The following is a 13,342-nucleotide window of genomic DNA, read 5'->3' on the forward strand; positions in this document are numbered from 1 at the left end:
ATAATTAGTACGGAGAATCTTCTTTTGTAATAGATAAATTCTTTCAGTAAGAAGTTACCTTAGTTGCCCTTGGTCATTTTGTCAAAATAATGATCGATCATATCTTCATAACGAAATGTCATATCTTTAGTATAGTAGGCATAAAGTTCACTTGACGGCTGGTTTTCTTGCACAATCCGTATCAGTCAGACCATCAAAATTTGAAATGCTCGAACTCACATCCTGATCGATTTTCCACACGTTTCGGACATTTTTGAAAAAAAAAATCCTGAGCGTCTTCGCGCGCACAGCGCGTAAGCAGCAAGAAAATACATTTCTGATATTTCCAGTAGAAATGTCTATCGAGTTCCGCTCAATTTTGACGAATAACAAGGTAATGCGCGTGCGCCAAAAATAAAATTCCGCACCCACGTCTAAATATGTGCAAAGAGAGTGAAAAAAAAAAGCCTTTGTTAGCTCACCTGAGCCAAAGGCTCAAGTGAACTATTGCGATTGCTCTTCGTCCGTCGTCCGTCTTACGTAAACTTTTGACATTTTCATTTCCTTCTAAAAACCCCATAACGGATTTCCACCAAACTGGCAGGTAGCATCACTAGGGCAATACGATCTCAGTTTATTCAAATGGGCGCCATGCCCCTAACCCCCCCCCCCCCAAAAAAAAAAAAAAAATAAATAAATAAATAAAATAAAATAAATACATAAATAAATAAATAAATAAATAAATAAATAAAATAAAATAAAATAAAATAAAAAATAAGAAATCATCAACAAACCTCTCTTCAACCAGAAGTAATAGTTAGTACATTGATGAGCGTAGTTTCAAGTTGGTTCATGGCGGGTCTAGGGGTGTCCCTCCTGGAGCGGTGGAGGGGGTTCCAAATCGGGGCCTAAATTGTACATTTTCATCTTCTTCAAAACCCTAGGAGGACGGAATCCCAATATTGTCAAGTTGGCACCATGATCCCTCCCCCCCCCCAAAAAAAAAGGCATTTTGTAAAATCTTCTTCTCTAGAAGCAAAAGTGATAGAGCTAAGATGATATTATGAGTTAGTTTCAAATCTGTTCATGACATATCCAGGGGTTCAAACAACTTTTACATTTTCATCTTTTTGAAAACCTCATGATGGATTTTCACCAAACTTGGTACGTAGCATCCATCGGGGAAAGGATCTCAATTTGTTCGAATGGCCAGGTCTGGGTCTTACGCCTCCGTGCAAACATAATTATAGACACAGCTAGACAATCCTTTACACTCTGCAGGACAAAACCACCTAAACCTAATCCAGTTTTCGACGTTCAGGGCGTCAATATTCTGTATAGCAAAATATTACGAGCAGAGGGTCTGGAAGCCAGACCGCATGACCCACGGTTTAGTTGCGTCGCCAGCATGCTCGCACTCATCTTGGTGGCTAAGGGGTTGGAGGAACACAGAACTTGCCATCACTAGGCTTTTATTCCCACTTGGTCACCGAGATTGCCGGAGGGGGCTACAAGGTGCCATGTGAGTATTGCTATTATTGAAAATGAAAAAAAAAAAACACATGTATTTGAAAATAGGATGGTGGAAGTTCCTCAGCTCGCTGTACTATAAGCTGCCGCCTTACCCAACGCCTGGCACACTTGGAACTGCATACACACCGCATTTGCCGCCCGCGGCGAGGTGCTCGTGAGCGTGAAGACCTGCAATGACGAAAATAATGTGACACACACACACAGACATGTACAAACACACAGTGCATAGTGTACGTTCTATGGCGGTGACGTCATGACTAGTCTGAGTAGCAAGCCTTTGCAATGTTAAAAATCTTTATAAAACCTTCTCTTCACGGTTAGGTAAACGCTACTATTCGTGATTTTCCGACATGGAAAACAACGAAGGGTAGACCTCACACTTGGTGAATTACGGTGACTTGTTTCACGAAAAGTCGCAAAATGTGAACGTGATACGTAACAGTTCGTTGCAAGCTGCCTGTTTGCTATACTGTAAAACGAGAAATGTTCGCGTGCATTTTAATTTCGCGAATTTCGCGAGCGCCAAGATTCGCGAAATTAAAATGCAGGCGAAATTTCTTATCTACACTATATGCATTGAACGCAAGAGGCAATTCGCGAAAATTTCTTGCCACGAAAAAGGCCGTCGGCTCCAATTCGCGAAAATTTCGTGCCGCGAATATAATTATCATGTTTTACAGTAGTTAAAGAAAGTTAGAATTCTATTGTGGAGATTGTTATTTGATGTTTCAAGGAAGTTCAGCAATATAATGTACACAATTGATATAGAACACTACATATAATTATGTTCATTACTTTTATATAGATGCAGAGATCTGTCCAAAACTATGAGATGACATGAACTATTGAGTGTGAGAATGTAATATAAATGTAATGCAGTTTATTCTGATTCAGAATTCATTATAGTGTCAAATAAAGGAAATGTTGGCATGAATGCTGTAATACTTCCTTATTTCATACATAATATTGAAAAAAGATACACACAAAGGTTATAATTTGGAGGTTTTCAAAAGAATCTCATATAATGATTGAGACTTGTTATTTGCATTTAAAAGAGGATTTCAAGCATGAGAAAATGAAGTATAGTATGCTATACCTGCGCGACTTTCTTTTGTAGACATTTTTTAAAGGTATGTTTAATGCATTGTTGATGAAAAGGTTTACTTAAATGTGTCATACAACTGGCCTTAATTGCTTTTGTGGTAGGTCGGAAACTGAAGGCTACTCACGACAAACATGACAAAGGGTTTATTTAAGCATTTTCTGAAAAGCTATTTGTGTCTTACAAGGTGGATACATGATAAAGTGTAGGTAGTCTGTGTGGCCAATAAAACATGATCACCTTCACATAACTTTCAAAATCTGTTCGTTGTTCCTGCTTTGAAGGTCCACTGATGGTATCCATGTAAAACATTTACAAAGTATAAATATTTTCTATGTATAAACACTTTTTTTTTGTGCGTGGTATTGTGGCTTTAGAAACTCAAATGACATGTTTTCTGTACCGGTATGTTTGTGTATGTTTGTGTGTGTTTGTGGTTGTGTGTGTGTGTGTGTGTGTGTGTGTGTGTGTGCACTATAACAGCATATGAAATAACACATTAAAAAAATCTAAACGAGCACGCAACTACTAGTTATAATGATACTGTATGGATTGTGATTGCGATAAGTGCCTTATGGGGGAGGGGGAGCACAGAGCATAAATTGATAGGCCTAGATCGATGTATCAATAATCAGCCCTTTCTGTATGGAATAAAAAGATACATGTTCTTGTACTATCATACCCCTTCCTTTGGAATGAATTGGTACATAACAGTACACATGTGGGCGGATGTAACTCACATAAGTGTGGAAATCTGTGTGTGGTGGGGGAAGGGGAAAGGGAGGGGACTGGTTGTCCGGGGGGCACTATGTCAACCCCTTTCTTGTGACCACATAATATTTGCAGCCTCTACCATGTCTACATGTATTAGGGTAAATTACACCTGTGGTCGGAGAGTGGTTAGGGATTCCGAGAGGGCGATTAGGCAACCCCTTTCCTGGCCAAATATCTTGTCAGCTTTTCTAATATCATTATGTGAACCTTTACCAGTCCACATGCGACATTTGGTAGATTAAACCCGTAAAGGGTGTTTTAGGGGTGGGGGTCGCAGGGGTCGGTTTGGCAACCCCTTTCCCGACCAGGTACTTTGTCAGTTTTTGTTTTATATTTTTCTTATGTACACACATACTACTTTCTTCTGACAAAGTTTGGTCCATGGGCTCCATGGAGTTTACCCGCCGTGGGGGGGGGGGGGGGGGGGGGGGGTTGAGGCGGTCTGGCAGCCCGTTTCCCGACCAGGTATTTTGTCAGTTTTTATATTTTTATTATAACACCCATCCATAGGACTTTCTTTTAGACCAAGTTTGGTTCGTGGGCGCCATTGGGTAATCGCGCTGATAGTGACATGAAACAAAAATAAGTGGTCGGTATCCGTTCATAGATAGGACGGCGTCGGTTGAAAAGGTTAACAAACTTCGTGAGACGATTATGAAAAATGAACCTCCTGAAACTTCATGCTTTTATCATAAAAAAAACCTTCTTACCTTATGAGACCGTTTTTTTTTCTGATTTCATGATTATTACGGGGCCTCTGAAAGAGTTCTTGATCAATCAAACATTGTATCATGAAGGCATAATACTAGCTTTGGAGGTGTGTAGACAAAATCCTATGGTTCAGAATGGATATATATATAATATTATATGTAACATTCGTCAAACAGTATTCGCTCCTCGAGTTTGAATGACTTAACTATTAACTTAAAGCTAAATGCCAGTGAGATGTCAGATAATATTTCATTGCGGTTGTTTCATGCTGCTTGTTCGTATGGTTCCTCCCCAATCACTATTGTTGAAGACAACCCTGGCAGGTAATCACGGCAGTTAAGCTTTCAGAATTTTTCAAGTCATATAGATGCCACCATCTATATAGTCCACTTTTCAATCTGAGCTCTTATTGTTGCTATCAGTAGGGAAAGGTCAACGCTTTGATAACACCATCAGCCAAACAACAAAAACTAAAACTAAAAAACAACCAAAAAAAAAAAACAAAAAAAAAACCCTGTTCCGGTCTGCCTAACTTTGACCTCGCATTGTGCTAACTATTGAGCCAGGTCTAGACATTGCGGCACGCTCCACCTGCCCACCGATGCATTTCTCCCCTCCACCATTATTCCTCTCTCTTCGTCCGTTTTGCAGGTTTTAATCAGTCAGCCACGTTTATTGTTTACAATTTTATTGGTTATGTTTACATGTGGATTGAGTGAATGCAGCAATATTAGTTGAACACATCGAGGAAAAATCAAAACAATCCGTTTAGAAGTTATGACAATATTTTAAAAAAATAGTACACATTCCCTTGGCCTGTCACTGACATATGTTAAGGTTGATATTATTCTCTCTGCTCCATAAAAGAGGCAAGTCGATTGCTATTTTGTGATGCAAGAAAACTGAAGATATGTTAAATTTTCTTTATATTTTCTTTGACATCACAAAACTATAGCAGTCCTTCTCGTCCAGCGATGTTGGCTCTGAAACTGTAAAAATTTATAACTTTTGAACGAATCGTCCAATATCCCTCAAATTTTCACTGATGTGTTTTATAAATATTGTTGCATTCTCTCAATGTATAGGAAAGAGTGTACATGTATATGAAGGTGAACTTGTCCTTTAATCTCTTTTTTTTCCCTCTTCGTCGTCGGTCTTCCTTCTATCCTCCTCCCCCTCTGGCGACTTTAAAGCTGTTCACATGCAGATTCAATCTGAAGAAACTTCATAGAATTTTCGGGACGAACTTCATAGCATTTTCGGGACGAGATTTTGTTCTGATAAAAGTAAACAGGAAATTCGTGTAATAGCTAGACACAGGACACACACACACACACGCTCACACATACATACTCGTATCCAAACACACGAACATGCACGCATGAACATAATACAAATTCTATATTACTTTACATCTCAGCATTGTTTTCCTAAATATGGGTGTTACTGAATGTATTGAAACGGCTTTAATTCATTTCCTCCATCGTTTCCTACTTCACCTATCAAACTCTAAAAACTACGTGTGTGTTGTGTCTTCATCATATCGAGTCAGTATCCACATGATCTGTAAGATACCGTTTGCTCGTGGTTACCTGAGCCAACCAAGTATCAAAAATATTAACATACACACAGGGATATGTCTGTTCTCTCCGGTGCTGTGTATGCATGTACGTCTAGTCAGAGGGAGGGCAGTGAAAAGGGGATAGTTTTTTTTCTCTCTCTCACCTAAGTTTTCAGTCGTTTTAATCAGTTGAAATAAGTTGATATCTTTTGTGTAGTAGGCCTAGTTTGCTGATTTTCTTCTTTGTATATATTTTCGATGGTGCTGTTATTACTGTCGTTGTTTTGTTTTCGTTTTTGCAGTGACAGCCTACGGAGTCGGAACCAAGAAAAATAATGATCGATGCGAGAATCCCTCCAGAGAGCATTTCTTAACCCTTCAAATGACTCAACCAGTTATGTTCGTTGTAATGATCATGAAGTTAACAATGAATACTTACAAACATGCTCTTATGCATCTCTCAACGAGTATAGCTCAGTCTTTGTGAAACAGTAGGGTATCATTGTGTTACTGATTGCACGCATACTTTCTACAGTGATGAAAGTTAGTAATGCTAGAATCCGGGGACCTATGGATATTATTTATATACCCCTAAGTAATACTCAAATATGTACCTAGGGTAATACTCAAATATGTGTCGTGTCAATCCCCGTCCTCTTACGAGGAATTCTTCGACGGGGCAGTGGCCCGGCAAGGCCGGTACACAGGCTGTTGTTAACCCGTTTCTGCTGCTGGTTAGTCTTATTCAACTTCACTCAAATATTGCTGTCACGGTCGCCAGGAGTGCCTATTGCCCTTAAAGGGCGTATTTTGTGGCTCAAAATCAAAGGAGCGGATAGACGCAGCAATTTCGATCACGTATGAAAACAGTTTGCCACGATGTGATTCTTTGTCTCATAATTTGTGTATAGTGTGTTGTCCCTGATATGCCTCTTGCAGAGATAGCCACCTCTCTCTCTCTCTCTCTCTCTCTCTTCTCTCTCCCTCTCTCTCTCTCTCAGAAACAAAGTGAGTAATTATCACATAAAAAGGCACCATTTTACAGTTACATCGGAGGTATTTGGCGAAGAGGATCAAGTCCCAATTCCATGCACTCCTACATATTATTACACTCACACACACATGAACACACACATATTTAGTCGTAGGTACTCCTTTCCAGTACTGACTTGTAGCCGTTAAGTGCATTGTACTTCCACTTTTTTTACACGGTTTTGTTGTATTTCAAAAAAAAAAACAAAAAACTGCATTACGTATAATGCTTCCTTCCAGCATGACTTCAACAACACGGATAGCTCAATGGTTTGCATCATCCCCTCGTGAAACCTTGAAGAACAGTGTTACGCGAAAGCGATTTGAGGAAACAAATTAGAGTATGTGTAATGGAGGGAGAGATAACTATTAAAAAGGACTTTAAGAGTTTAATGTTTGTTTGTCTTTAACGCTTTAGATTTGGAAAACGCGAAAATGCATGTGTTGAGTATGGCTGTATAATAATTCTTAGCTGTCACGTGTTGTGAGTCATATATCCAATAGAAATACCAGTTATAAACGAGAATGTGTTTCTTCAGTAAATGCTTGTTCGCTTCTGTTTTGTCCTTAACAGTTGTATCACGGATGTGAAAGCACTGTTCTCGGCCTCTTGGTCATGCATGATTTGATACGTTGTATGTTAAAGTAATTTTCTCTCTCCATATCATTTTCCTTATTTTGTGCAGGCAAATCCGTGACCAGCCACAATTGAGCTCTATTGGACCATCTGATCTTGCCAACTTTAAAGGACTTACCAACTTGTAAGTTATACTTCCCACTCTTTGGTACCAGGGATACCTATAACATTTTGTGTATTCAGTGAAAGCAAAAATACCAGGAGAACTCATCAATAAAGTCTTAGGAAAATCGGACAATCCTTGCAATATGTATGAATATGTATAAATATGTATAAATATGTATGTAAGCCTATATGTATGTATGGGAAAGAGGTAATTAGTCAAGTACTCATGCACTATGGTAGAAAATGAAAATATGAGAAATTGTTTTAATATTTTCTTTACATCAGTCCACTACTGTGACGTCGCGAACTGTTGTAGCCTTCTAATCCAGCAATGGCTTCACGGAAACGTAAAAAAGAAAATCATAACTTTTGAATGAGTGGAACTACTGTGTTCTACTGATATTGCTATATTACATGTATTTACTGAATCCACGTGCATAAAGTAAATACCCCTTGACGTTCAATGCAGTTTTCCAGTGAAACAAAGAAAGAAAGGGATAAATGGCGTAAAGATAATTGGTTAAACAGAGAGGAGAAAAGTGACAAAATGGTAGTGTCTTTGTGTCTTTTTAATCGAGTGTGTGTGTGTGTGTGTGTGTGTTTGTGTGATGGAGTGTATGCAAGGAACAAGGGTCTCCCTCGTCTATCTTCTCTCTGTTTGTCAGAGGATTATTGTCAGGATCGGGATCATCCGTTGACCCTTTTTACACATACGATTCAGGGACGAGTTACGAGACATCTTCCCGTCTAGCAAAAGGTGACTTCATAGGTTCATGAAATAAAGAGTTACGGCATCATCTACATGTTCAGAGATGCCACATTTATCAATGTTCTCAGGCCGAGGAAGAGTTGAACGTTCGTGAGTGTCTTACCGCATTGCTGTGGGTAGATCACTGTCTCACATGGATATTGTGCACTGCTTTTCAATCAAGTGTTTTTCCCGTTTTTTAAAGATGTGGGTAGAAAATTTATTAGCTTTCTGTGAAAGCAGTTAACGTACCATAGCAAAGTCACGTCAGCTTTATTTCCGTTTTAATGAGATGGTTTTAATGAGATGGCTCGGACCTGAAGTAACATGACGTTCTACGTACGTGCTTGCTCGTCAACTAGTGATTAGAAACAATGCACTTCGTAGAGCTGGAACCTCGGCAGCGGTAATGCCGCATTCGAATTGACAAGTCTTAGGAAGTGCAGGGTAGAACGAGACAATATTGCAATACAATGTACTATTATAGATAAGTAAAAAAAAGAAACGGTACAAGGTTTCCAGACTTATCTAGCCACCAGTTTTTTTATAAAGTTTAGGTCAAGGATTTTCGAACAATGTGTGCTCTGAGAAAGATGGATATGCGTCGTTTTGACACAATATCATTCTCATTCAAGAGACATCATAGTATGGTTCGTCGGTGTAACAATGATATTCGAAGACAATCAATAAAAGTTGAGTGTTGCATGCTGAGTAAACAATTAATGATATAATACCATTTCCCTTTTCATTTTTCTAAATTCCAGAGACATCCAACGAACTAATCTAAGTGCCCTTAACGATGAAAGTTTCAGCAAACTAAAAAAACTACGGATCCTGTGAGTATCACCCTTTGTCTTCTGCAATCTACGGAAATAATCACATCGTTCGAGCAATTCATTTAGTAGAATCATGTTTGTGTGGAGGTCACTGTTAGCAACTGTGTTACAATATTGATCATTGATAATGCATAAATAGTTTGCACAAATTTAGGTGTCATTGACGATGAAGTTTCAGCACACTCCAACTACTAACCATTAGAGTATCTCCCTTTGTCTTCTTGTGTCCACGGGAACATGACATTCGAACGATGAATTTAGTATGCATCATGTATGTATGGAGGTGACTGTTAGCAATCGTGTTGCAATATTTGATTATTTAATTTGTAATGTACAGTTTTTATGATACTATTTATCAATCAGGTCCATTTAGCGGCGGATCCAGAGGGGCGCCCCTCTTTGTTTGTTTTTTTAAACAAAGGAAAGAAAAAGAAAAAATGCGCTCCCCTTTAATTTTGTAAGGCGCCTCCCCTTTACGGAATTCCTGAATCCGCCCCTGCATAAGGTTAGAAGCTTGTTGATTTACAAACATTTTGATGAGGAGGAGGAAGAAGAGATTTATATATGCTACTGAAAGTATGGCCGGAATTCGTGAAGATTTTATTTGAAGGTGAAGGTTTATTCTCGTCCATGGATTTTGCAATTTTTTAATGTCTCAATGCTAGACACATATCGCGTACGACAACCGACATCTAGTAAGGAAGGCATTTTGTCACACGTTTTGATAAGCAAAATAAGATTCCGTTCACGGATATGGATATTCAAACTTAAAGGGATGGTTTAGTATTGGTGAAGATGAGGATTAGGCTTTTAACTTTTGTGAGATACCAAGAAACCACTTATGGAATAATACAGAGTATACCATTCCAAGAGGAATTCTAAGTTTATTAAATGAAAATCGGTTTCAGAATGGCTGAAATTTCCAAAAACAAAGTAAAATAAAGCGAGACTAATAAAAGGTGGGTCCCACCTTTTATTAGGATTGCTCTGTTTTGGATATCCCAGCCATTTCAAAACCAATTTTCATCAAATCAACGTTGAATCCCTCTTGGAATTACATGCTCTTTCATATTGCATAAGATGTCTCTCATTATCTCACAAAAAAAACCAAAAAAAATCCGTTACGAATGCCACGATTGGCCATTCGAAGCTAATCGTCGTCATTCGGTTTACTTCTCTAAAATTTTGCGTGCTGATATGATTGGATGCATGTCACGAACCCAACACTTACGAGTCATACAGCTCAAGTCATACAGTCCATGAGTCTTACAGCCCACGAGCCAAATACAATGAGCTATCCCCACGAACTTATGAGCATGTTGTTGGGCAAAATCGGCCCATGAGCTATACGGCCCATCAGCCCTACACTAGACAAATAAGATCCATTAGTCCGACACTAGGGCAAACAAGGCCCACGAGTCCAACCTAGGCAAAAAAGGGGGGCCCATAGACCGACATTACACCGGAGGAAGTTGTTGTTGTTGTTGATGAGTTTTTTGGCGCTTCTCAGTCAAACATGACTATATTTACGCCACTCTATACTGTACCTGCTCGTTTGTTCTGGTTGTGGCCTGGGCTTTCGTTGTTGGTTTATTTTTCTTTCTTTTTTTAAATTAGCTTTTGTGCAATTACTGGGCTGAGGGGAGAATGGGTTGGGTTGTCGAGACTGGTTCGTAATCGTACGTGTGTGTCACGTCGTCACTATGCTGGTTGATGTCGTTTGATGGCGCTCTCTCGCGTAGTCTTTTTTGTCGGTGTCCTCGCGCTCCCCGGCTAGTTTTTCTTGCGCTGTTATAAATGACTTTTAGTGGTTGCTTGGAGCGATTTGGTGCCTATATCACAGATTTTGGTTTGGAAGCGTACACACCGGGCACAACTCTCATCTAAATTAAACTTTTCTATTCTAATTTTCTAATTTTCTAATTCCAATCTAGATTATACATTGAACAGAAATTAAACTGCAAACATTCCGAAATATATAAATATCGTTCACCTTATATACGATGAACAATAATAGTACATACCAATTTTACCCTTATGATTATACATATCATTCAATAAACAAATAAAACTAGAATAGCAATATAAAAACCATAAAATCCAATATTTACCAGTGCATTTATCAAAACCAATAATATGCTCTTGTTGATGATGATTCAATATATTGCTTATATATACTAAGATTTGTTAATCCAAGATAATTTTGTAACTGATTTCTATATTCTTTATGACTTGGACATTCTAAAAGAAAAATTTGCACTGTTTCTAATGTACCGCACTGGGAGCATTTACCATCAATATGTTTGCCTAATTTGAACAAAGTTTCATTCAGTAAACAACTTCCTACTTTATGACATATATTTTCATAACGCCTGCAATACAGATTGATTTTGCATGTAAGCTTTATGTTTGGCTGTATTTGAAATAAAAATCGACCTCTTTGAGAGTTTTTCCATTGTATTTGCCATTCTTTCATATAATAATTGAATATGATAACATTTATCTCACTTCGCTACTACTACTGCTACTGCTACTGAGAACTTCTTTTTTTTAGCATTTTTGAACGCGATTTTTGCCCATGTGTCGACCTTGTTATTCCCTCTGATATCACAATGGAAGGGGGTCCATTCAAAATTGACTTGAATTTGTTGTTTTGTTAGTGCATACAGTTTCTGTCTTATCTCAGTGGTAAAAGGGGATGTATTTAAATCTTTCAAATCACACAGAACGCTCAAAGAATCATACAAAAATAACTGAGTCAGTTATTTTGTTCTCTTCAATCCAATCTAATGCTAATATAGCTAATTGTTCAGCTCGGAATATTGAAATTGATGAGGTTTTATGTGCGATTCTAACTTCGTGTTTTGGTATGTATACTGCTGCGCTGGTGTTCTGGTATAGGTCTTTTGATCCATCTGTATATTTATGGGTGTATTTGTTCCATTTTTCGTGGATAATGTTGAGCGCTAGATTCGTCAAGGCTGCGGTTTGGGTGTGTTTCTTTTCTATTTCGTCGTGGAGGTCGGTAAATACTGAAGGGGGAGGTATAAGCCACAGTGGTATATTTGCATGGGTTGACGTGCGACTTCCAGTTTCCCGAGTGAGACGAATGACTCTTTTGATGAAAGGAAGTTCATCTTTGAAATCTTAAAGTTCGTACATTGCCAGCCTCTGACTGGGTGACTTACTGGGTAGCGGGAGGAACTTCCCGCTACGCCCTTGAAAAATCAGGAAAATTGCTTAGGACGTCGGGCAAACTTCGTTGTTTTCGAAACAAAAAATCCCTTACATACTACGTCCGCGCCACGTCCCTGCTACGTTCCTGTTGCGTTGATGGCGTTCCCACTGAGTTTATTGTGCGCACAGACGCGGTTGCTGCGGTGTCGAAACGGTTCCCGCTACGTCCTTGCTACGTCTGAGCAGATTGCAACTCGTGGTTCCGTGTTCTTTGAAAATAGAGAGTACACACAACAGTCTGCAAGCAGCTTTTTAATGGCGCATATATATATATTTGTATACAAGGTTATATTGCTTGGAAGCAGCGAGAACTCCATGGACGTAGCACGGTGTAAAGGGGTCATTATGTCGGACTCATGGGCCTTATTTGACTAGTGTCAAGCTGGTAGGCTTTTTTTGTGTATTGTCGAGCTCACTGGCTGTATCACTCGTGGGCTTTATGACTCATTGACCTTCTTTTAATATCGAGCTCATGGGTCGTGTGACTCGTGGGTTTCGGGCTCGTGGGATGACCCCATATGATTTGGTGCTTTCGGGTGTAATATGGTGACTATTAGTCAATTTCAAGCGACATGATCGGTCACGGTCTGGTCTCCCGTTCAGAAACGATCCAATAGGATTTTCCCGATATTGACCCAACGATTGGTACCGATCTGACACGATCATTGCGATCGGGATACCCGATCTGGTACGTGAAGGTACTTTGCGATGCGCTCTAATAAACCATCACGAATTCATTCATTCATTCATTCATTCATTCATTCATTTTCATTCTTCTTTTTCCAACAAAACATAACACATAACTAGAGATTGTAATTTGTCAACACTGACAAATAAGGTGATCCGATCTGTTTGGAAATCAATCTTTCGAGTCCTGATCGCAATAGGCATGACCATACAGGTTCAATCTGTGTTTAGAGACATTGTGATGTTTGGATTCTCATTTAGAAAAAGGAGTCAGATCTGCCATCTTTGGTACCAAATTCCGTATACACTATAACGAAGATACATAATGAAGTATATTTGACTTTTGACCCACCTTTGCACTCCCAAGATGGCATCGGAGGAAAAAGTGGTTATTTTGTAA

General features: G+C 39.0%; 1 protein-coding gene across 1 annotated transcript in view; it reads left to right on the top strand.

Annotated features, from left to right (window-relative positions):
- LOC139742441 (BDNF/NT-3 growth factors receptor-like) overlaps positions 1-13,342 on the top strand; it is a 224,331-nt gene that overhangs the window by 120,211 nt on the left and 90,778 nt on the right. Inside the window, exons 2-3 of the mRNA XM_071652979.1 lie at positions 7,379-7,453; positions 8,947-9,018. Coding sequence (XP_071509080.1) covers positions 7,379-7,453; positions 8,947-9,018 — 147 coding nt within the window. The remainder of the gene's footprint in view (positions 1-7,378; positions 7,454-8,946; positions 9,019-13,342) is intronic.

Source organism: Diadema antillarum, unplaced genomic scaffold (assembly GCF_040938485.1).
Source record: "Diadema antillarum isolate AM-2024a unplaced genomic scaffold, OU_Dant_1.0 seq00000999_RagTag, whole genome shotgun sequence".
NCBI classification, from domain to species: domain Eukaryota; kingdom Metazoa; phylum Echinodermata; class Echinoidea; order Diadematoida; family Diadematidae; genus Diadema; species Diadema antillarum.